At 41.3% G+C, this 20,419-nt stretch overlaps 3 protein-coding genes and 1 long non-coding RNA gene across 6 annotated transcripts; all 4 read right to left on the bottom strand.

Annotated features, from left to right (window-relative positions):
- Positions 1-761: 761 nt before the first annotated feature.
- LOC125982000 (potassium channel subfamily K member 4) lies at positions 762-6,604 on the bottom strand. Of its 3 annotated transcripts, none has more exons than XM_049742128.1 (9): positions 6,032-6,604; positions 3,769-3,889; positions 3,630-3,699; positions 3,423-3,537; positions 2,676-2,790; positions 2,444-2,604; positions 2,194-2,380; positions 1,983-2,125; positions 762-1,909 (listed from the first exon to the last, which is right to left on the bottom strand). In XM_049742128.1, exons 2-9 carry the CDS (start codon positions 3,860-3,862, stop codon positions 1,337-1,339), a joined length of 1,458 nt encoding a protein of 485 aa, XP_049598085.1. In that variant the 5' UTR covers positions 3,863-3,889; positions 6,032-6,604; the 3' UTR covers positions 762-1,336. The 3 variants fall into 3 exon arrangements, with proteins under 3 accessions (XP_049598085.1, XP_049598086.1, XP_049598084.1); XM_049742129.2 differs by lacking the exon at positions 6,032-6,604 and adding an exon at positions 4,666-5,994; XM_049742127.1 differs by having other exon boundaries at positions 3,423-3,699.
- A 148-nt stretch (positions 6,605-6,752) lies between these two features.
- On the bottom strand, positions 6,753-10,441 carry adssl (adenylosuccinate synthase, like). Its single transcript, XM_049742130.2, has 13 exons — positions 10,167-10,441; positions 9,682-9,784; positions 9,412-9,480; positions 9,273-9,323; positions 9,132-9,198; positions 8,917-9,024; positions 8,685-8,766; positions 8,426-8,552; positions 8,209-8,363; positions 7,948-8,072; positions 7,773-7,870; positions 7,525-7,674; positions 6,753-7,435 (listed from the first exon to the last, which is right to left on the bottom strand). The coding sequence occupies exons 1-13, from the start codon at positions 10,386-10,388 to the stop codon at positions 7,383-7,385; spliced, it is 1,410 nt and encodes a 469-aa protein (XP_049598087.1). The 5' UTR covers positions 10,389-10,441; the 3' UTR covers positions 6,753-7,382.
- Positions 10,442-10,947: 506 nt separating this feature from the next.
- On the bottom strand, positions 10,948-12,256 carry LOC125981957 (uncharacterized). Its single transcript, XR_007486215.2, has 2 exons — positions 12,008-12,256; positions 10,948-11,921 (listed from the first exon to the last, which is right to left on the bottom strand). It is a non-coding gene; the product is annotated as an uncharacterized lncRNA (long non-coding RNA).
- Positions 12,257-13,284: 1,028 nt separating this feature from the next.
- Positions 13,285-20,124, bottom strand: kif4 (kinesin family member 4). Its single transcript, XM_049742508.1, has 27 exons — positions 19,984-20,124; positions 19,581-19,714; positions 19,019-19,133; positions 18,748-18,938; positions 18,571-18,660; positions 18,321-18,487; positions 18,139-18,233; positions 17,924-18,043; positions 17,627-17,802; positions 17,383-17,562; positions 17,231-17,289; positions 17,025-17,130; positions 16,787-16,873; positions 16,528-16,716; positions 16,360-16,463; positions 16,127-16,271; positions 15,890-16,000; positions 15,722-15,805; positions 15,494-15,607; positions 15,261-15,416; positions 15,024-15,121; positions 14,779-14,908; positions 14,483-14,653; positions 14,306-14,407; positions 14,177-14,245; positions 13,678-13,755; positions 13,285-13,612 (listed from the first exon to the last, which is right to left on the bottom strand). The coding sequence occupies exons 2-27, from the start codon at positions 19,701-19,703 to the stop codon at positions 13,403-13,405; spliced, it is 3,270 nt and encodes a 1,089-aa protein (XP_049598465.1). The 5' UTR covers positions 19,704-19,714; positions 19,984-20,124; the 3' UTR covers positions 13,285-13,402.
- Between the last annotated feature and the right edge of the window lie 295 nt (positions 20,125-20,419).

Here is a 20,419-nt window from a genome sequence, read left to right as displayed (position 1 = left end):
GCGAATATGAGAGAAATATTTGAACACAAAAGATGGAGCAACACATGTAGACAGATAAGTCATGTTATTTATCCGCAACAAAAATAACTATCATTACACCATCTTACCGTAATAGACGTTCTGTTCTTCTTCGTTTGTCTTTATGACTGTATTATACTGCCACCCAGTGGCCAAGATAGGTACACCAGAAGGGCAAACTCACTTATCACATACATATTGATTAAAAATACCTTAATGAGGACCCCTTTAAAACACTCTCAAAATGGAGTGTCAATTTAATTCACCTACTTGTGTTAATTTCTTATTTGTTTTTCCACTTCACACATTTCTTCCAGGCATGGCGATTGTATTCTTTTCCAAGCTGTAAGTGTTTCTTTCACCTGTCTACAATCATCACATGCACCTCTTGTGTATATTTAGTCTGCGTGTGTTCTCTCTTCTATGTGCCACTTGTCCCCGCCACGTATGAATTTGAGCAATTTATTCTTGGCTTCGAGCATCTCTTCTATTTGCCAAGCTCCTCTGGAATTGTTTGTTCATTTTGCAGTGACTGACTATAATGACCTTTAAAAAAAAAATATATATATAGACATAAATAAAGAGCATTGTGATTGATACTGCATTGTTGCGAGTCTTTTGAGTCTACCAAAGTGTGTTCTTGTCAGTATGTGTGCTATTCCAGTCTTGCAGCTTAGTCTTAATTTGTCCTGACCAGCATACAGTACATAATGTGGTAAAGTTAGAAGAAGAGTCCAGACAGATTTACATTCTATAATATGCCGTGCCAAATGTATAATTGAAAAGAAATGCTGCTCTGAGATCATCTCTGTACAGAACATGAGAACAAGTTCCAGTCCACCAGTCCATGCAGTACAGAAGATATTAATCAGCAACGTCATCATGTTTTGTTTTCACAGTAAACATTGTAAAACACAGTAGTTGATTCCAGAAGGACGTAGAGCACTTTAAGAAAGTTGGCAGGCAAATGTCTGAGATCAGCACCAGCAAAATAGTAGCACATATGGTGTGATCTTTGGTTGGTCCTTCCTGATTATTATTATTTTTTTGCATCGTTTTGGACAGTTACATAAATGATTACAAAAAAGAAAGTGTTGATCCTCTCTCAGGCCAGCAGAGGGCAGCAAAGAAAGCCAAGGCATCACTTTTAACATTAAGGCATTAGCGCAAAAGTAAACAGCAGCATCTGCAAACATGCAGCCAAAGCTTGTGCAACACTTCATTTTCATGTGCCTGTAAATATGCAAATTTTTTTGCCTTAAAATGTCCTTTCATTAGTCCCACCTCCAGTGAAGAACTTGTGCTTGCGACATGGTTTTTATACTTGAGGCTTCAGTGGTTTATTTGGAACCGGCTGTGTGGTTCCATTGTGCTCCTTCACGTCAAGACTGGATGGTTTGTTTCCATTATTTTTGGAGCTTCTCCGTGGCTCAGGCTTCCTGTGGCGCCTCCTTTTGTGTGAATGGCCACGTTTAAGATTAGGTGATTTTGAATCCAATTGAGTATCTAAATGTAAATTGCCGCTCTGAGCATCAGATGACTCGTCGATGAACGCTAGGTTCTCCCCAAAATAGTCAAGAGGCTGAGAAAAGAGCGGGTCCTGCTTTTCGTTGTCCACAGGCTCGGTGTGAGTGCTTTCAGATTCAGATCCAGACTCGGACTCATTGGAGGATGTATAAGAGGAGTAAGATTCTGAATCTGTTTCGCTCTCGTTCTGAACTTCTCCCTCAGGAGCCCCGGGAGCTGAAGTTCCTTGAGCGTGGCGGCGAGCACGATGGCGCCGCCTTCTCCGACGCCGTCTAAAGGGGTCATCAATTTTGCCCGAGATTCGAAAATCCATATTCTGGATGTTTTGTGTCCAGTCGGTAGCATGGGCCCGCAGTTCCTCCATCTAAGACAGGAGAATAAAATCAGGAATCATGGAAAATACTCCAATAATAAAAGCAACAGAAAGGGTTTGAAACCTCAGCTCTGGTTTTCTTTGAGAGAACTCGAAGCCAGTTTCCAATCATTGACAGAATGGATGCAAAGTAGGCAAGACCCAGCAAGATCCAGAACCACACCAAAGGCTTGTACCAGTGGTCACTGCCTTCAAGCCCTGAATCTCCTTCAAGAGGAGTATCAGAAGGTTATATCAAAAAGTCTATATTTTATTGTTACCAATTTGTGGCTTACCTGCCACGTAGTCCCCAAATCCCACAGTTGTCAAGGTGATGACGACAAAGTACGCCGATTCCAGCAAGGTCCAACCCTCCACCCTTTGGAAAACCAAAATTGGCACTGCAACAAACAGCAGGCAGCCCAGCAGGATGGACAAGATGGCAGAAATCACTCGGACAATGGTTTGACTGATGCGCCATTTCTGTCAGTAAGAAAAAGTGCGTCAAATAAAACCATCACGCAAATTATTATTTTTTGCTCTGACCAGGAAGAGTTTCTCTATCTTGGCAACTGTTTTCCTCAACCCTGTCCCAAGATGGTCTCCGACCCCAGCGAGAAGGATGCCAAAGAATGGAATTCCAACCAAGGCGTAGAAAATACAAAACAGTTGACCACCTTCTGTCTTGGGTGAGATGTTTCCAAAACCTAAATAGGTCGAATCAAAAGAAATCATGATCATGTCATCATGCAGGATTGCGGGAGGGGAGGAAACTCACCAATCGTCGTGACGATTGTCCCAGAGAAAAAAAAGGCAGTGGCCAAATTCCATTGGCTGACAAAGGTGGCATTACTACTCGGATCCACGCCTGCACTGATGGCCTCTGCTACCTCCTGCCATGGAATTTGGAAGAATTTAGTACCCTGAATATTCCAAATCAGTATGTTATCCTGTGATGGGAACATGAAGCTTCAAAATTGCTTCACGAACCAGTGCTTTTCCTGTGTGTATGTAAAAAAGTGCAGTGTAATGCTTAATGGCACAAAGCAATGTGGTGTGGCCACTTACACTTACTCGGACTTCTTTTGGTCATGCTTGCATTCCTGAATACATGAGAACTATAGTGGCTCTAAAATATTTTTAAAAAAAGGCAGAATACTGAAGTGGAGGAATAGCAAGCCTCTTCATTATTCACTTTGAAATATATTTCAAAGAGTGTGGCTGGCTATTGTCAGTTACATTTTGGTGTCATAAAAAATAATTATTTAAATTAAATTAATTAGTAAAAAAATTAGTAAACTTAAAATTTTAAGAGAACAAACTTCAATAATATTTTAAGTTAAATTCTTTTACACTATGTGATAAAAAAAAACAACCAAAACAGTTCTACAGAACCAAAAATGGCCACCACAACAATAAGCAGACGCAAATATTAGCTATTAATTGATGACATCATCAAATTTAAAGCAGTGTTTAGTGAGTTGCCAATAAATAAAAAATAATGTGAGAATATCTGGCATGATACCTCTATGAAAGCTTGCAGGTTATCAGGTCCAACACAGGTAAAGTTCATCAGGAATTCTTGACATGTCCCCTGCAGCTTCTTATGCTTGCCTTCTTCTCGCGGCGTCTCCAAAGCCCTGAACACCACGGCACCCAGCACCAAGTAGAGAAGCACCCCTGTGAGGATGGCAAGCAGGGTGGAGCAGCGCATGGCTGCACTTCCGCTCACTTCAAACGTGGGTGCAGCTTTTTCTCTGCAAGGCTCTGTGTTGTTATGACCTGGATCCCAGCTGCTGTGGCTGAAACACCCCAAAAAGCAATAATATCAATAAAAATATTTAAAGAAACCCCGTTGTGGCTCTGCAAACCTGCTATTGCGACCACGCCTTCTTCTTTTCCAGTCTTTCTTTTCCCCCGGCCTAAGGATGGATTCCCTGGATCCGTAACCACTGGGGAGCCCATCTACATCACACTCAGTTGGAGGCGACACTACAGTACAGAGGATTTAAAATCAAGCACACACCCTCTTGGATAATATTTTGAATACATTACTGCAATGCAATGAGATGCTGGTTATAAAAATATATTGCTGAATTTTAATTTGTGCAATCCTTCAACGGCACGTTTATTATCATTTGCACTGTATTGTATAGCTTCAGCTGATTGGCTAATCCATTAAACCCCCGACAGGCTCCATTGAAAGATGTGACAATACCAGAGTTTAATTTTGTATGATAGTTTGCAGTAATAAAAAAATAAATTAAAAAAATGATGTTATTTTACTGATGCTGTCAATCAAAACTCAGTTTTTTTCAGCATCTTTAACCATTGTCATTTGATTGTGCATTAATTAATAATTACTTTAGCTGGAGATATTGAAATAGAGTCAAAGGAAGTTTTTTTTCCTGTAAACCTCGCCTTGAACATATTTTCAAAATAAACACGCACGTCTTGAACAGTTCCAGCCACAACATCTTTGAAAGCAGTCCTCTTAGCGTGTTAGCAGAAATCCAATAAACATATTGATCCCATTTCCACATGCCATCAATGTGATTACCATGTGCACTTAATTTCTCGCAAAAATCGTTGAACTTTAAAAATGAACGCAGCCCGACACAATGAGATTAAACAGCAGCCGACAAAGGAAATTAAAACGTGGCAACAGCACTGCAGATGATGCAGCTGCTGCAAGCCATACCTTAATCATCCTTTTTTTTTTTTTTAACACGAGAGGGTTCGTGATGTATTCAGCACAGTGCTCCTACCTTAAAAACGAAGAAAAATAAGAAGCCAGAGTTGCAGTCGCCTCATGCAGCAATATGTGTGTGAGTGAGGAAGAAGCAAGGCTGAGCACACGAGGGAGGAGAAAATACTCAATCAAGCTGACATTACGACGAGAGAGAAAAAGATTGGTCTCAAAGAGGGAGGAGGAGGGAAAAGCTCCATGCATGAAATGGAATGTCGAAATGGACATTGCATCATGTGGTCGCCCCCCCTTTGAGGCTGTTTGTGTGGGATCGATGCTGGGATTCATTGAGGTCTGATGGGTTCCCACTGGGGAGCCAGCTCAGCCTCCCTTGTCACAATAGCCTCATGCTACTTGACACAAGTGCTGTAGTAGTCTGACATCAGTTGATCATTTGGTGACTGTAGTATTCAGCTTTTTTTTTTAAATTGAGTCACAAACAATAACGTGCAATAAGATAGGAGCGACTAAGTGCTACTTTTGTCTAAATGAAACTCCTCAACACAGTTCATAATGCTAATTTGGAAGAACCTGGATGTGGGTGTTAGCAAATGTTGCACACCTAGCAACAGAAACTTTAATACCTGCAAGTTTTTTTATTTTATTTTTTTAAAATATGCTTTTCTCATCAATGGCTTGCAACTCCAGAACTTCTAAAAAATCTCTGTTGCTTCACCCCATCCTAGAATCAAATTCACTCACATCTATTTCTGTCCTTTGTCTTTAGCCTCTTCCATCGTACCATCTTGACAAAAAACATTTGATTTGGTTATGCCATAGCTACTTTGAATGCACAAATGAGTATTTCTGTATAACTAGCGCAGAGCCAACAGCAATACCCTCCTCATGTCACTCCCAAATCATTTTATTCATATGACCTACAAACTAGAACCATATTATATTACCAGTTGAAACCTTTCTGACAGGGATAATCCAAACTGAGAATTACTGCCAATTGTGTTTTGAATGTCAACGTTATGGCCAGTATCACTCTTGTGCACATAAATAAAGCTAAACATCACATTGGTAATGTGCACAGCACCGCAATTGTAAAATGTTATTTATGATGAACTCTATCCTGGTGCTGTACTTAAGTTTAAATTGGATTTGTATCATGCACTCAAGGCATTTATCTCCCTTGGTTCAGTTTACATTGGAGTGACTGTCTGTCTAGATTTACTAAAGCAGAAACACATTTCCTTCCTATCTTGTCATCTTTTCAGTCATAAATTGTTCAAATGTAAATAGATTACTTTATTTCCCCATTGTTTATCCGGTATAGTCACAGGGAAGCTGCTAACAAGTAAAGCTTCCCTTACTTCTGCAATATTTTTTTTCCAAAGCCGGCATTTGTTAAATGTTAAGAAAAAAAAAAAAAGACTTACTTGTTACTTTTTATCTTTGGTTCCACACACTTAAAGTCCATCCAGTGAAGGGCAACTGCTCACCTGTAAAGAAGCTAGGCAGGAATTAAAAAAAAGAAATACCGCCCCTCGAAATGTTAGCTGACGCATAAATGTGTTGACATTTACTAAAGAGGATGGTGGTAAATAAGATGCAGAGGGAGGGAGGCTCTGACGAGGATGCAATTAAGAGCACTTTATTTTCAATTAACTGCATCATTTTTTGATGATGCAGTCTTCTCGAGGCTGAAAATGGATTGGTTAGCAAACGTCTGCATCTTTTGCTTATTTAAGTGAAGGTGCAACCATGAAAAAGAATCTGCACCACTATTTTCTTAATGGTTTTGTGTTACAAGACTGAATTCTGCTTTTGGTGCTTTTTTTAATATTGTTTCTCTATGACAACAAAAAAATGATCAGGAACGAATTACAATATTATTTGGATACAAAATGAAATTAAGTCTCAATTGTAACAAATGATGAGAATTGAAGCAAAACTAAATTTGACTATTTTGATCAGTTCAAGAATGTGAAAGACTTACACCTCAGCATCGATCTCTAGAGGAAACCACTTTACAGTTTAATCTAATTCCTCCAGGCACTGAAAAGCTTTTACAGCAAGTTTTAAAAGGGAGTAAAATACTGGAAGGGTGAATAATTCTGCAGATTTCTTGTAAGTAATCATCACTGGAATCACCCAATGTAGGATTAAAACTTGTAAGATTCCATTTATTGACAATAGCAAGCCACAAGGGGAATATGATGCCATATAGAAACCGAATGACATTTATTATTACGAGTCTCTTTTTATATTTACATCAATGTTTCCTGAAATTGTGGCGTGGAAATCATTTTTTTGGTGGTGAGAATGAGCTCCAAAAATACAACACACACTCTAACAATCACGGTTACAAACAATTTAAAAGCATTTAAAACAGTTCAAAAAAAATAACGTCAACATTATTGCATAATGGGCTTTCATGTTGCCATGAATGCTAGCTACTCTATCATGCCACCTCAGGTTTAAAAAATGGTACTCCTCACAAGTTGGTAAATAATTGTTAAAGGGTAAACAAACATCGCTTCGTAAGCTTCAGAATTTAAAAATGTGAATCACTGTGAAAAGGAATGATTATACAGTAAATACCCAATTGTAAAACTTGACACCCTAAAAACACAGAAACATCAGCTGTTAACTTGTGATTGATAATCGTGAGACTTTGATTCTTTCTGCTGAAATATTTCCATTATGATGGAGTTTACACGTGAAATGATGGCAAAGCGACGTCGTACTGGCCACGAGTGAGGAAATCAACGGCAGTGGCCCCGTTGATCAGTACAGTTTGATCATGCTCTCCCTGGACTTGCCCACTCCAACCCACTTGACTGAAACGAGAGGGAACGAAAGGACGTTTGACATTCCCGCCCCGAGACCTGTCGCTCTCCCTGGTGACGCGGAAGGAGATTTTACAAACCTGGCACTTGCAGGAAGTCCTCAATGAAGCGAATGTAGTTCTGCGCCTGCGACGGCAGCTCGGGGAAGCTGCGGGCCGCCTCGGTGCTGCGGCACCAGCCGGGGAAAGTTTTGTACTCCACGGTGACGCGCGTCAGAACGTCCATGTTTGCTGCACCGTAACCAAAAGTTTATAAATGCACGTCTTGACATGGTGGTCGGCAGAGCTAAAAAAAAAAAAAACTATCAACATGAGGGTTTGTCACTTACCCGGGAAACTCGGCAGAGGTTTCCCTTCAACGTTATAGGCCACTCCCACTTTAATCTCCGACAGGGTGTCCAAAATGTCCAGTTTGGTCAGGGCGATGCTGCAAATACGAGACTCTCGGATCAATTGCGACAATGACAAGGAAAGATTTGGTCAAAGTGATGGATGTCCGCTTACGCCGAGAAGCCGTTGACCATGTGAGCATATCGGACCAGTATCAAGTCCAGCCAGCCGCAGCGTCGCTTTCTGCCGGTTGTCACGCCAACCTCGCGACCTCGGGATTGTAAAAGAGCCCCAGTCTCCTGTAAGAAAAAGATGGGAGTGTTTGTTTGAGGAACTTGATCAAAACAAGTTTCAATTATTTTCATCAATCATGTCCCAATCAACTTAGTCAAATCTAATTTGAATTTAAATTCACAATGTTGCATCATGACTCACATTATCCTGTTCTGTTGGGAAGGCACCGACCCCCACCCGGGTGGTGTAAGCTTTCACCACGCCATACACTCGTCCAACGTGTGACGGCGGCACGCCGAGCCCGGTGCACACTCCCCCGACGGTGCAGTTAGACGACGTCACAAAGGGATATGTGCCTAGATGGAGACATGGCTATTAACTGAAGATCAATCAGATGGATTAAATGACAAATACTCACCAAAGTCAATATCCAGCAGTGCGGCGTTTGCCCCCTCCACCAGGATTTTCTTACTGGGACCAGTAAGAGCTTTGTGCATGAAGTAAACACCATCTGTCACTAGAGGGCGCAGTCGCTCGGCATATCCCTGGAGAAAGGGATCAGTTGACAAACGTTATCGCAGTCTGGACTCTTTGTTCTATTGCTGGAATTACAAAACCCATAAAAAAAAAGTAAAAAAAAAAAGAGTGTGTGTGCGTGAGTCCGCCACCTCTCTCACCTTTAACTGCTCCAGTTCGCCTTCAATGTCTACATTCATATTTGGATACATTGTCAGGAAATGCTCTGCTAACATGCGGAACCTTAAAAAAAAAAAAAAAAAAAAAAAAAGTTCTTTCATACTCCTGTAGGCAAAAATTGCTCCACACGGACTGGCAGCTGTTTTATTACTACCATAACCCAAATATGATTTTTTCTGATATTTGACTTTCACGTCTAATGAGCAAACTCACTTGTCCTCAAAGACTTTGAAATCCGAGACAAGATCACACACACGGAGGCCATTCCGAGCAGCTTTGGAGGAGTAGGCGGGGCCAATGCCCTTTTTGGTTGTCCCTAAACTGCAGCAAAGATAAACACATAACAGTTAATGAAAAAAAAGGCAGTTTCAAGAACAGTCTCTCCTGCGGGCCTGTTACGCAATGCTTGAAATAATTAGCAAAATTACTTTTTCCCTTCTTGCTGCTGCCGCTGCTGCTCCTGAATGCCATCGACAGACTGATGGAAGTTGAATACTAAAAGTGGACCGAGGGACCCTCAATGAGACACTTGCACATTTCAAAAGACTTGACATGAAAAATATACTCACCGATGTGAGCTCGATCAGAAATCTTAAGTCTGTCTTCCCATCCTTGTAATCCTACATGGACAAAAAAAAAAAAACACATGAAATGTTTTATTAAACATGACAAACGCATATTTATCCAAAAGGCTTTTCTTTTTTTCACCTTTGCCTTTCTTCAGGTTCGATTGTGCCTCTGCAAACAGCCCAGGGAGGTGTATGACAACCCCATTGCCTGTGACAACAAATCAAATGTTTATTTAATTCAATTATTAAAAACTTTTTCCATTACTTTGATAAGAAATGTAGATGTAATAAGACATTTCTGAATATGTGCTCAATTTGAGGTCAAATGAAAGTCATGTGACTTTATGTATACTGTTTATCTTTCCATCTAAATTTAAGTCAGCCACAATAAATTAGAGAACCAATATACCGATAAAGGAGATGGCTTTCTTGTTGAGGACGCCACTAGGTAGCAGGTGGAAGTCATACTCCACCGAGTCCACGACTACGGTGTGACCCGCGTTGTTGCCACCCTGCAGAAAAAATAAAATAAAAATTAAGAGTTCGGATTTCCAAGGGGACATAAACGCCTCATCCCACGCACTGGTAACAGAGATAACATGTCGTGTTACATCATTTCACTTCATATAAACCATATCAGGAGCATAGCATGATTACTCGCCAACCCCTTTGAAAAGATTAACACAACGTTTCTCTCGTGAATGTAATCTATCGTTGAACACATGGTTACAAACAAGGCTAGCACCGTAGCTTGTCTACATGCGGAACCAGGTCATACATTTAACCACTGCTTTTCTGAAACGACTTCCCCTGGCCTCTAACCGTCTGCCATTTTAATTAGAGGACGTATGAATGTCAATTAGATAATGTAACAAGTGTAATTATGAGCGTTACCTGACACCTGCAAACAATATCCGCATCCATTGCGAGCAGGTCCACAACTTTTCCTTTGCCCTCGTCCCCCCATTGAGCTCCGAGCACCACGGTCACTTTGTTCGCAGGCTCCTTTGGGGAACGAAGCGGAAACTCAGACGTGACGTTCTCTCGTGGCCGCTTAACCACCGGCTCCCCGTTTTCTCGTCCATTAACATTAGCCACGTCGCTGATGGATGCCATGCCGCTGTCCTTCTGAAACCGGAATAGCTTTTTACCGCGTTTCCTGACGGGAAGTGCGGTTCTTTTCCTGAACCACTAGGTGTCACTGATGTACGTACACTACAATAAAGTACCCACACTTAAGATGTTTAGAATACGTAAACTCGTACGCCGTCTTGAATGTGTCCGACCTGCTCTTAAACAAATGTAAATTCACATATAGCGCCTTTCTATAAAGTTAATGCTCACCAGTCAGCACCCATTTACCATATATATTTCCCCCAAACAGAAAAACAAAACAACATATTTATGTTTAATCTGATTATTATAACCGTATCCTGTGTCGTGTTGCAAATGGGGACAAAAACCTGCCCCAAATAGTTCAAATGTGTCCCATAGTTGGTTTATACTGTAATTTAATAAAAAAGTTGGGAAACACTGATCGAGAAGAGAATTTTGTATTTTGAAAATCAGGTGTATGTTATATAAGAACTTCCAATATTGATGCTGAAATTGTCCTCCAATTTTGGAGTGACCTGGATACAGTAACAGTACACACAAACAGCAAAGTAAAACCTCATAAAGGAAAATATCAAAACTTTATTGAGATATTGTCAACACAATTTAAGAACAGTACATTTTCAACCCTCCTGCAAAGATAAATCAAACTGATGATGGATGATGACCCAACAACTGTTATGAAGGACAAACACAGCAGTGGCCTACAGAAATGACAGGCAGACATTATCATCACTGGCTGTCAATTCATAGGTCATCACCTTGTGCCCCATTATTCTTTCTAATAAACTATCTGGAAACATATTAGTTATTGTATCCACTGTAGCAACTCTCTGTAAGTAACAGCACCTCCACTGGAACTTGATCCAGCATCCACATGGAGTTGCTGTTACATCCAGCGAGCACCGAAAGTCTCATCGAGGCCGATCTGTGACGAGAACGAGGGCCGCTCGCCGACAGCATAAAGTTCAAAGATCGCTGAGGTTAAGTTAGGTTTTTGGCTGCTTTCAACGATGGTCCTCTGGTGGGTGACTTTGACCTCCTAATTTCCTCCTCCCTGTTTTACTGCCTCAAATACACATCAACCAACAGCATGACCAAAGGGCCAAAGCTTGACTAGATAACACTCATTTTATGGTGGCAATTATGAGGACGTCTGTCAATATGTGAAAATATGGGCGTGTCTAATTCGTTTACTGCTGCTTTCTTGTTCACATATATATATTTATTTTTAAATCTTCAATGATGTACTTCCACCTTTAAGAACAGTGCATTTAAATTAAATGTAAAAAAAAAGCAAATAAATAAATTGTCATTTTTTTTAATCAGCTTTTACGGCCCAGTCTAACGAGTGAAGCTATACCATGTGACTTCGGGTTACACCCTGGACTGGTCACCAGTCAATTAATGAAACTAAAATAATATAATTAACAGTAATTAAATATCCCCTCTGAAATTCTACTAAAAAAGCTTTTTGAAGTTTTCACAATTCAGCATTAAAAACCCTTTAATATTCAAATGTGCTGTTTGTCATCCCTGTGAAGAAAATAAATTTGAGTTCACATTAGTTTGAAACGTTCCACTGAATCGAGCATGCAGTCGTCAATTTCAGCCGTACTCACCTCGAGGTGTCACGAGGCCAACGTTTGGAGTGGAGCGGCATGTCGTCGTGGTCATGGCGAGGTTTCGGTCGCAGTGGTTAAGTTAGAGAAACAGGTTGGTAGAAGAAAAAGACAAAGAAACTCGACAGGATGGAAATAGAGAAACAAGAGCTGCGTTTCAGGTGGCAGCGTTAGTTATGGCAGAGGAGGAAGGAATGACAACCAGGCCGAGCTGCCAGTTTAAGAGATCAGGGGTTGGTGGGTGGTTAATGATTATATTAGCTGTCAATATTTAACAGCCCTTGTGCCCTGCCCCTCTCCAACATCCTGATTCCACACTGTCTGACACAGGGAAGGGCCAGTTTCAATCACATCTCTTTTGTTGTTCCTCTAAAAAAAATGGAGTGCCATTTGATTGGAGGTGGCAGTGAGTAAAGTTTATGACAAGATGTAAACGTGCGTTTTACAGTTAACACGTGAGCGGAGTTCATGATTCACATTTTTTGCTGCGTTGGTTTTTTTGAAATAGTGTAGGACCCAAAAGTTGGTCATGGAGCCATTTTGGGTGGCTGGCACACAATGAACTAGTTTGCTGGGCCGTTAAAAAAAAATATATATATCGACACAAGTTTTTACAATTGTACTAGTTTAAGGTCAATCTCAGCTATTAATATTAAACATATCAGTGCCTGGAGAATGATGTGTTATCAGATTGTACCACAGATTAGTCTCCAACAGATTCACAATGACTATCAAAGGAAACAGGAAGACTGTTGGTCTTCTGGTTTGATGTTTTTTAAGTTGCTATTAAAACTAGACGCTGCAGAGCTTAACATTGAGTAAAAAAATAATACGTTTTCCTATAAGTGAATAGATGCAGTATTGAACATTCTTGTACAAGATTCATTCTTGTACTTGGGTTATCTTATCTTGAAGTTCAAGGCATGGCAATGCTTGCGAGCAGAGTCCATTTTAAAGAGAAACAATATGTGCACAGCAATAATGTGTTATCCTGATAAATCACCATCTTTCACCTTTGGATTGATGGTCATCATTTCAGATGCAATTTACACCTGATAACAAAATTAAACTGATGCACAGGTCACCGTCCTTCTCCAATCAGAGTTGTTTCCGATGAGCTCACTTTATCCAAAAGCAAACAAGGAAAGAAAGGCCTTATTTGCATTTAGTGCTATACAACTGAGTATAAAGTACACATATTAATAGGGGGAAAAAACATGATCTCATTTGGGTTATATCTATCTATATAAATAAAAAAATCAATAAATAAACCAAGCTTTACACTTAAGACTTTATTAAACAAAAGAACACAGGACAAGTTAAACAAACTAACACGAGGAATAAAAAAAACCCTCCAGTTAAAATCCAAAACTAGCTATTCACGTAGTGGATGACTTACTCATAAGGAGGATACTCTTCTCTGACTGGGGTGCAGTTGGAGAAAAATCCACCCTGATAATTTGACAAGAGTCGCTTTTTCTTTTTGAGAATTTTGATGTTATTTTTGGCTAGCTCCTGATCCACATTCTTGTCCTCGTCTTTTGAAACACGTAGTAGCTTTAGGTCTGGAGTGTAGTGTTCCCTGTTTTCAATATCCTCTAGAACCTGAAAGAAAAATGAAATCCATCGTTTACATGCCTCTTGAAGAGAAGCCGAGGGCCATCGCCTACCGTCTCTATTGGTGAGCAATATGGCGGCTTGAAGAAGGTGATGTCTGGACTGCTAGAGTCTCTTGAAATATTTCCATCCTGGAATAAAATGATGGGACATTTTTGCATAAATTTAACATTTTGAAAGGCAGGGGAAAGGGTGCCTGAGTAAATTTGACAGATAATCAAATCTTTATTGACAAGATAAATCATGTTTTATTGTAAAAGGCCTTACAGGGCGTGCCCGAACTGCTGTAAACCTTTTTAAGAGTTTTTATTAATTTCTTTCGGCCGCCTGCTTATTTATGCGCATCTGTGTGACCAAATGTGAAGGTTATAAAGAAAAAAAAGAAGTTTGGTTCTTCAAGTGAAGTGATTTTTCTAAAATCCTATTTATGAGGGTTAGAAATAAAATCAAACCTAACCAAATTTTGCAATATATTACCACCTGGTGGTCTCTTGGTGTTACTGCAGATGTAAAGTGACCATGCCAGTGAAGCATTTTAAATATTGCACTTACTTGACTATACTGCAACACCAGGTTTCGACTCTGCTCATATAGCTCACGCAGTTTTTGCAGCTCTTCATCCTAAGGCGAGGAACCCCGTTAATCGGGAAGTCATTTCTTTTTAACAGTGCAAGGACGAACCTGAAGTTTGAGGCGATGTAGGAGCTCCTCCTCCCTTGTGCTTCTGTCATCAGGCTCTTGACCGATGGGTTTGCTCTGGAGCTGATTCAGGAGACACTGGACCTGCAGGGAGGGAAGTACATACTGCAGAAGAAGGAAAGCGAGCTCTAAGTAAAACCTGTAAAGGACGACGAGTACTTTGTCTTGATGCCTCTGCTCTAATTCCACAAGCTGCTGCTGATGGTCCATGTCCATGTTGGACATCATTATTCGCTCGTCAGCCAAACGTTTGTTTAACTCGTGCGTGTTGGCTTTCTCATGTTGGAGTTCACTCTCTTGCTTGGCTGATGCTGTCTTGGCTGACACCAGCTGAGAAGACAAATATGGAAGAGTCCCCATCATTTGGTCATTTCTGACTTGAGACTTCATCATGCAAAGACATTGGAGACAGGCATGCTTTGTTTTCCGTTCTGGACCCAAGCAGGCAGGCTCACCTCAGTCATCAGCACTCTGATGGCACACTTGGCATCGACAATGCTTACGATGCCATCTATACGCTGTTTCAGACGCCCCTCGCTGTCTGCGGCAAGAACCTTCTGCTGAAGGTCAGCTATCTGGGCATTCCTGCTCAAATAATAAAACAGCAATTGCTCCGAAAGTTCAAGTCGTGAGCACGTTTACATCAGATCAATAACCTATCGAAACCCCCCAAACAATTTTTGTAGTCCGTCTGACTAACCTGAGTTCCATTTCTGTCGTCAAGTTCTCCAGCTGTTTGTTCATAGGTGTCTCCAGCGCCCTCCGATTCTCCAACTCAGACAACAGCAGCGTCCGGCGCTTTACGGAAAGATGGCACAGGTAAAAAAAAAAAAAAGTATTTGTTGTCACGCTTAAAATGACGAGAGAGTTCTGTACTTTCCTGGTTTCAGAACAAAAGTAACATGAACGTTAAAGACACCAGCCACAAAAAACTCACCCTGATTTTAGCAGCTGGCTTCTCCCCGGCATCAATCTGCTGCCTGAGTTGCGTTATCTCCTGAGCCAAGACTTTCCTGTCCTCCAGAAGGTCATTGAGGTGACGCCGGGCCTCTGCTATGCTAACCATGACCTCGGCCTCGCTGAGAAACAAATTCTGACGCAAATTGCATTGACGACATTAATGATGACGAGTACTCATGCGAGAAGATCTACTGTGAGCGGAAATATTACCTTCACCCTTGCAGCAGCTCCCTCCGTCCCTCTGCCGTGAGAATCCTTGCGTTTCTCGACGACTTCACTTCTCTTCTGCAGAGCAACTTTCAGCCGCTTGTTTGCCGCCGCAGCCTGTTGGTCAGAACATTCAACAGCTGTTTTGCATATTGACATTCGATTTGTGCGGCTCGTGCAGTTCAAAACATTCAAGTAACGAGTCGGGTGAACGCAAAGACCAAACTTCACCTCCTCTGTTTTCCGCCGCAGGACATTGGCCTGTTTCTCGAAATCCCTCTCGAGTTTAAGCAGCTCGTACTGACGTTTACGATCCTGTCAAAAGTTGGGATTCATTTTGAAAATGCGCTGCAAATCAGATGATTATTATTTCGGGCAGCGTGGCCCCGTGCACTGTACCTTTTCTTTCAGCTGAATCACCTCCCTGTCCTTTTCCTTCTTCCAGAGTCGGAATTTCTCAGAGTCATCCCTCATCTGCTTCATTAGCTGAGTACGCTGGGACTTCATCGCCTGCAGGGACAATCCGTGTAAATATTTTTAACTTTGAGACGATGAGTCTTGGGTTCCTTCCAAACATGTGCACTATACGGCAGATCTCAACTGCATCCAAAAAAAAATTCTGTCATTTCCATGTACCTGTATTTCCTGCATCAACTTGCTAACTTTCTGAACAGAAGACTCTTTGAGTTTGAGCATTTTGGACTGCTCAAGAAGCTGCTTCTTCAGGTCAACCAGCTGGCCTTCCAACTCCTGCAGACGCTTCCTGCGCTGTTCACTCAGCCTGCGAGTGTGAAGAAGATGGATGAGTGGCTTCTGAGAGGATCGCTTCACAATTGTGGAAATGTAAAGCCTTTGCCTAAGGAGCGTACTTGGCGTGGTTTTTGCCTTTCTTTGCAGACTGAAGTTCCAAAACGAGCTCTTGTTTCTCCTGTTGCAATGAATTCACCGCCATCTGCAGATCCTGCAAGTCTTGCTAAGAGATCAAATGACAAAATGTATGAATGCCATGACATCGCTGCTAGATTGACTTCTCTCACCTGCTGCTCCGACTGCACCGACTCCAGCTGGCTGTCATTCTGGCACATCTTCTTAACCAGGGCCTCCTTTAAACTTAACACCTTGTTCAGCTCGATCAGCTCTTTGGACATTTGGGCCTGCTGCAGCGCATGGCGGGCTGTAAAGCCATCTTGTGAGTCATTGCTTGCAGTCGCATTGCTTTTGCTTTCCTAATGGGACAGAAGGGAAACACAATGTTCATGGGGAGGAAAGGGAGACCCCAAAAAAAAAACTACTTACGACTGGGTGGTCATCGACTTCATTGTACTGCTCATCCTCTCCTGCAGCCATGGCATCGATAGAGGCAGCAATGCCTGCACTCTCACGCTGTTAGAAAAAATAAAAATCATACCCTCGCTACCAAGCTCATCGGAAAAGCGTGTTAATTCCTCATTCCGTTCGATTTCCTTCAATTTACAGATTGAACTCGAGAATCCTATAAACCTCAATATTTTTTAGTCACTGGTGATTTTCATACCTTGATCTCCAAGATAACTTCTTGAAGGTTCTTCATTACTTCAACGTTCTCCTTCAACTCCTGATCCTGTAGTGTCTCCATTACTTTCTCAAGGTCGATTCTGCAACTGTAATAAAAACCCACAAGCACCCGTGAGACACCATAAAATGAATTTCACAAAACAAGGTCATTTAATATTAAGAGTCCACATTTGAAGTAAAGCTTACGCTGCATGACGCTGCAGTTGTTCCAGTTTGCCTTGAAGTTTCTCGTTGATGTGCTCCGTCTGCAACAAAAGATAAGAATGACAAAAATAAAGCCTAAAAAATAAGATTCATGTTCTATGCACATTCACTGCAACGACCTGTTTCACACTCACCGTAATGATCTTCTCAAACATGAGCGCCGTTTGTCCGACAGTCTCACTCAGCTCCTTGCTCAACTTCGTATTCTCCTCCTGCAGAGTGCGGTTCTGTTCCAGCAACCTTTTTTCATTCCCGGAGAGCGCTGGTGCCACTCCTCCACGAGCATGAAGAAGCATCACCTGCAACTCCTGAACCTGTGGACGCGAGGAGTGTCAGGACTCATTTAAAGGTCTTACACTCGTGTCACTTTCTATGCACCTGCTGCTTCAAACGGTTCATCTCTGCCACTTTGGGGTCCACGTTGACCACAGGCTTGTTTTTGATTTGCCGAGCTCGGTCAGCGTATCGCAGCGTGTTGATAGTCTCGTCCAGGTTCGTGTCCGCAGGACTGATGCACGCTATCATCAATGTGTGACTGTTGCCTCCGAGAGAATCTGTCGATGCACAATAACTTGGTTATTTATAACCATGCACTATAGGCTACAAGCCATTGATAATTATGTCAAATTTTAAAAACCATTTCTGAAGCTCACCTCAAAATAAATTCAAGCCTACCTTGCAACAGGCGAGTGAGTTTGGAGTCTCGGTAAGGGACAAAGGCGTTTTTCTTACTTTCATCCCCCAAGGCACTGATCACATTACCCAAAGCCAAAAGTCCTTTATTGATGCTGATGCCTGAGGATGAGAATGTTATTGGGGACACATTCTGAGGGCAGAGCCATTTCAGGTCAATGTTAAATTCAAGGTTATGCGTGGCAGGGATGCTGTACCTTCCTTTAAACGATCCCCCTCAGCTTTGGTTTTTTTCTGCCTTTCTGAGCCAGCCAAATCCACAAGGTGCAGCTTGGAAACAACTGAGTCCATTCTGCACAGAATAAATAAAAAAAAAGATGAGAAGGATGTCTCAAATATTCAAGCCCCCCCCAAACGGCTAAACAACAATGACACGGACTTGTCTTTCCCTTTGCGTTGATCCAGCGTGATGGTAAAGATGGCATGTGAGCGTGACGAGGCAGCGTTCATGGCTGTGGAGCCCACAGTGCGAACCGAGTTGCCCAGCTCCAGGCAGCTCACCATCTCTTGAGCGGAGACCACCTTCTTCTCAGTTAACCCCACAATCTAAAAATAGACATTAAAGATGGGATTTTCAGACAAACACAAATCATACAGGTAAAACCTGATTGAGGGTGTGCAACATTTACCTTAATCCCTTCTTTGGGGTCTTCCCTAATGCTCACAACTGTTTTATCTTTAGCGGTACACAATAAATCCAAAACATCCTCATTGTAGAGCTGTGATTAAAAAAAAAATATAGAACGGTGTCATTTGTTTATCCCAAAGCCAATGAAAGGGGATTAAAAAAAATAAAGTCATACAACCTCCAGATATGATACTCTCATCTTGAAGTCACAGTCTGTACTCTTTTCCTTTTCTTCAAAGATACTCCTGATAACTCGTGGAATAACACCAACAGTGGGATCATTCTCTTGAGCAGATGTGTATGCTCCCCCCATGGAAAAAGTCTTTCCAGACCCGGTCTGTCCGTATGCGATAACTGTGGCATGGTAACCTACAAAAAACAAACACATGATTGTGATCCTCTTGGCTAAATTGGTCTTTTATTTATTTATTTTTAAAAGGTACAGGTACCTTTGAATAGCCCATGTAATAAAGGTGACACTGCAGTACTGAAGACCTCTTCCTGCTCTGCAGTGGGATCAAATACATAGTCGTACGTGAACGTCTTTTCTGTGCCGACCACCAACTGAAAGAAAGACATTTGAACATTTGGTAACTTGCGGTAGGGTTCGGATCAAGGTTCTGTTTCCAGTATGGGTTCTGTGCAAAAGAGAACAAATCTTTCTTCTCTCAAATGTATTTTTATTCTGTAGCAAAGCGACTAACATAGCGTGTTTCAAATGAATTAATACTGAAAGTGAAAATGTGTTGTTCCAAAATAGCACCCTTCTGGCATTATAAACAAAGAAAGACATTGGTTGTAGTCAGTCACATGAGGAAAAAGCAAATGTCAAAAAAAGAGTATCACTAAATTCTGATGAACATGAAATCACCTTGTAATTTTATGTTCTAAAACAAACTCCAGCATCATTAGCCTGTTAAGAGAACCCAGAAAAGCCTTTTCTCCTCATTATAACAAGCCAGGCATGTTACTTTACCACCAAAAAGGAAATATATAATTTAGAATACAGACCTGTGGTTCTCCTGAGACGAAGGTAAGGCAGCTCTGACATCCCTCATCGAGTTCTTTTGCCACTAAAGGACGACAGCGCACGGCGACCCGTACTGGTATAACCTTCGCATCCTCGTTGGTCATGGTGGAAAACGCTATTTAAAAACATGCAACAGGTAATTAAGCTAGGAAATCATTTTACAACGGTTGAGATGCCAAAAACTTGTAGATTGACTTCTCGTTGAAGCCCTCGCGAGACGTGCTGCATAACGTCAGCAACATAAGGATGGCAAATATATTGAGAAAAAAATCCAATTATATCAGCCAGAAAAGAAATATACATCTGGAAAGTAGCGAGAACGGAAATACAAGTTGTAGCAGTTTTTTTGTGATGATGTTACTAAAAGGAAAATAAAAGAATTACCTTTCTATCCGTGTCGGGACACAGACAACCTTAAATGTATATACTTCCCTGACGTTGTTTCAGTTTACCGCGGATTTCAAATGTCTAGCTCCGCCTTTTTTTTTCTTCGTCGTTGGTTCTTCTTCTTCTCCTCATGATGAGGCAGAGTCAGTGCTGTTTGGTCTCACGACTGACGACTAGTGGTCAAACAGTGTCATCACCTAACACACAAAGTAGCTACTCTACATTTGAAACATTTGTGTATTTTCTAATCCTACACGAGTAAAAAAACTCTTGTTACTTTGGTCAATCTCAGCATCATTTACAACAGAAAAGGAACAGTCTTAGTCTTTTTTTATTGAATATTTTAAAAAAACAACAAGCATTTGTTATTATGATGAAACAATTCAAACAATTTAGGGCCAGTTGGAGATTAAACATCCTGTTTTTAACACAA

This window comes from Syngnathus scovelli, chromosome 15 (assembly GCF_024217435.2).
Source record: "Syngnathus scovelli strain Florida chromosome 15, RoL_Ssco_1.2, whole genome shotgun sequence".
NCBI lineage: Eukaryota > Metazoa > Chordata > Actinopteri > Syngnathiformes > Syngnathidae > Syngnathus > Syngnathus scovelli.
The sequence above is the reverse complement of the archived record's forward strand: the minus strand, read 5'-3'. Positions and strand labels throughout refer to the sequence as shown.

What these genes read in the sequence shown, in the direction of transcription:
- kif4 (XM_049742508.1), bottom strand. Translation starts at nt 19,703, where the DNA reads ATGACCAACGAGGATGCGAAGGTTATACCAGTACGGGTCGCCGTGCGC. An exon ending in TACATCGCCTCAAACTTCAG is followed by an intron (nt 14,246 to 14,305) that starts GTTCGTCCTTGC and finishes TCCTCGCCTTAG; the next exon opens with GATGAAGAGCTGCAAAAACT. An exon ending in TGGTGTTGCAGTATAGTCAA is followed by an intron (nt 13,756 to 14,176) that starts GTAAGTGCAATA and finishes ATTTTATTCCAG; the next exon opens with GATGGAAATATTTCAAGAGA.
- LOC125982000 (XM_049742127.1), bottom strand. An exon ending in GACAATCGTCACGACGATTG is followed by an intron (nt 2,605 to 2,675) that starts GTGAGTTTCCTC and finishes CGACCTATTTAG; the next exon opens with GTTTTGGAAACATCTCACCC. An exon ending in ATTTGGGGACTACGTGGCAG is followed by an intron (nt 2,126 to 2,193) that starts GTAAGCCACAAA and finishes CTCCTCTTGAAG; the next exon opens with GAGATTCAGGGCTTGAAGGC.
- adssl (XM_049742130.2), bottom strand. Translation starts at nt 10,388, where the DNA reads ATGGCATCCATCAGCGACGTGGCTAATGTTAATGGACGAGAAAACGGG. An exon ending in CAGCAGCAAGAAGGGAAAAA is followed by an intron (nt 9,025 to 9,131) that starts GTAATTTTGCTA and finishes TCTTTGCTGCAG; the next exon opens with TTTAGGGACAACCAAAAAGG. An exon ending in ATGGTCAACGGCTTCTCGGC is followed by an intron (nt 7,871 to 7,947) that starts GTAAGCGGACAT and finishes TCGTATTTGCAG; the next exon opens with CATCGCCCTGACCAAACTGG.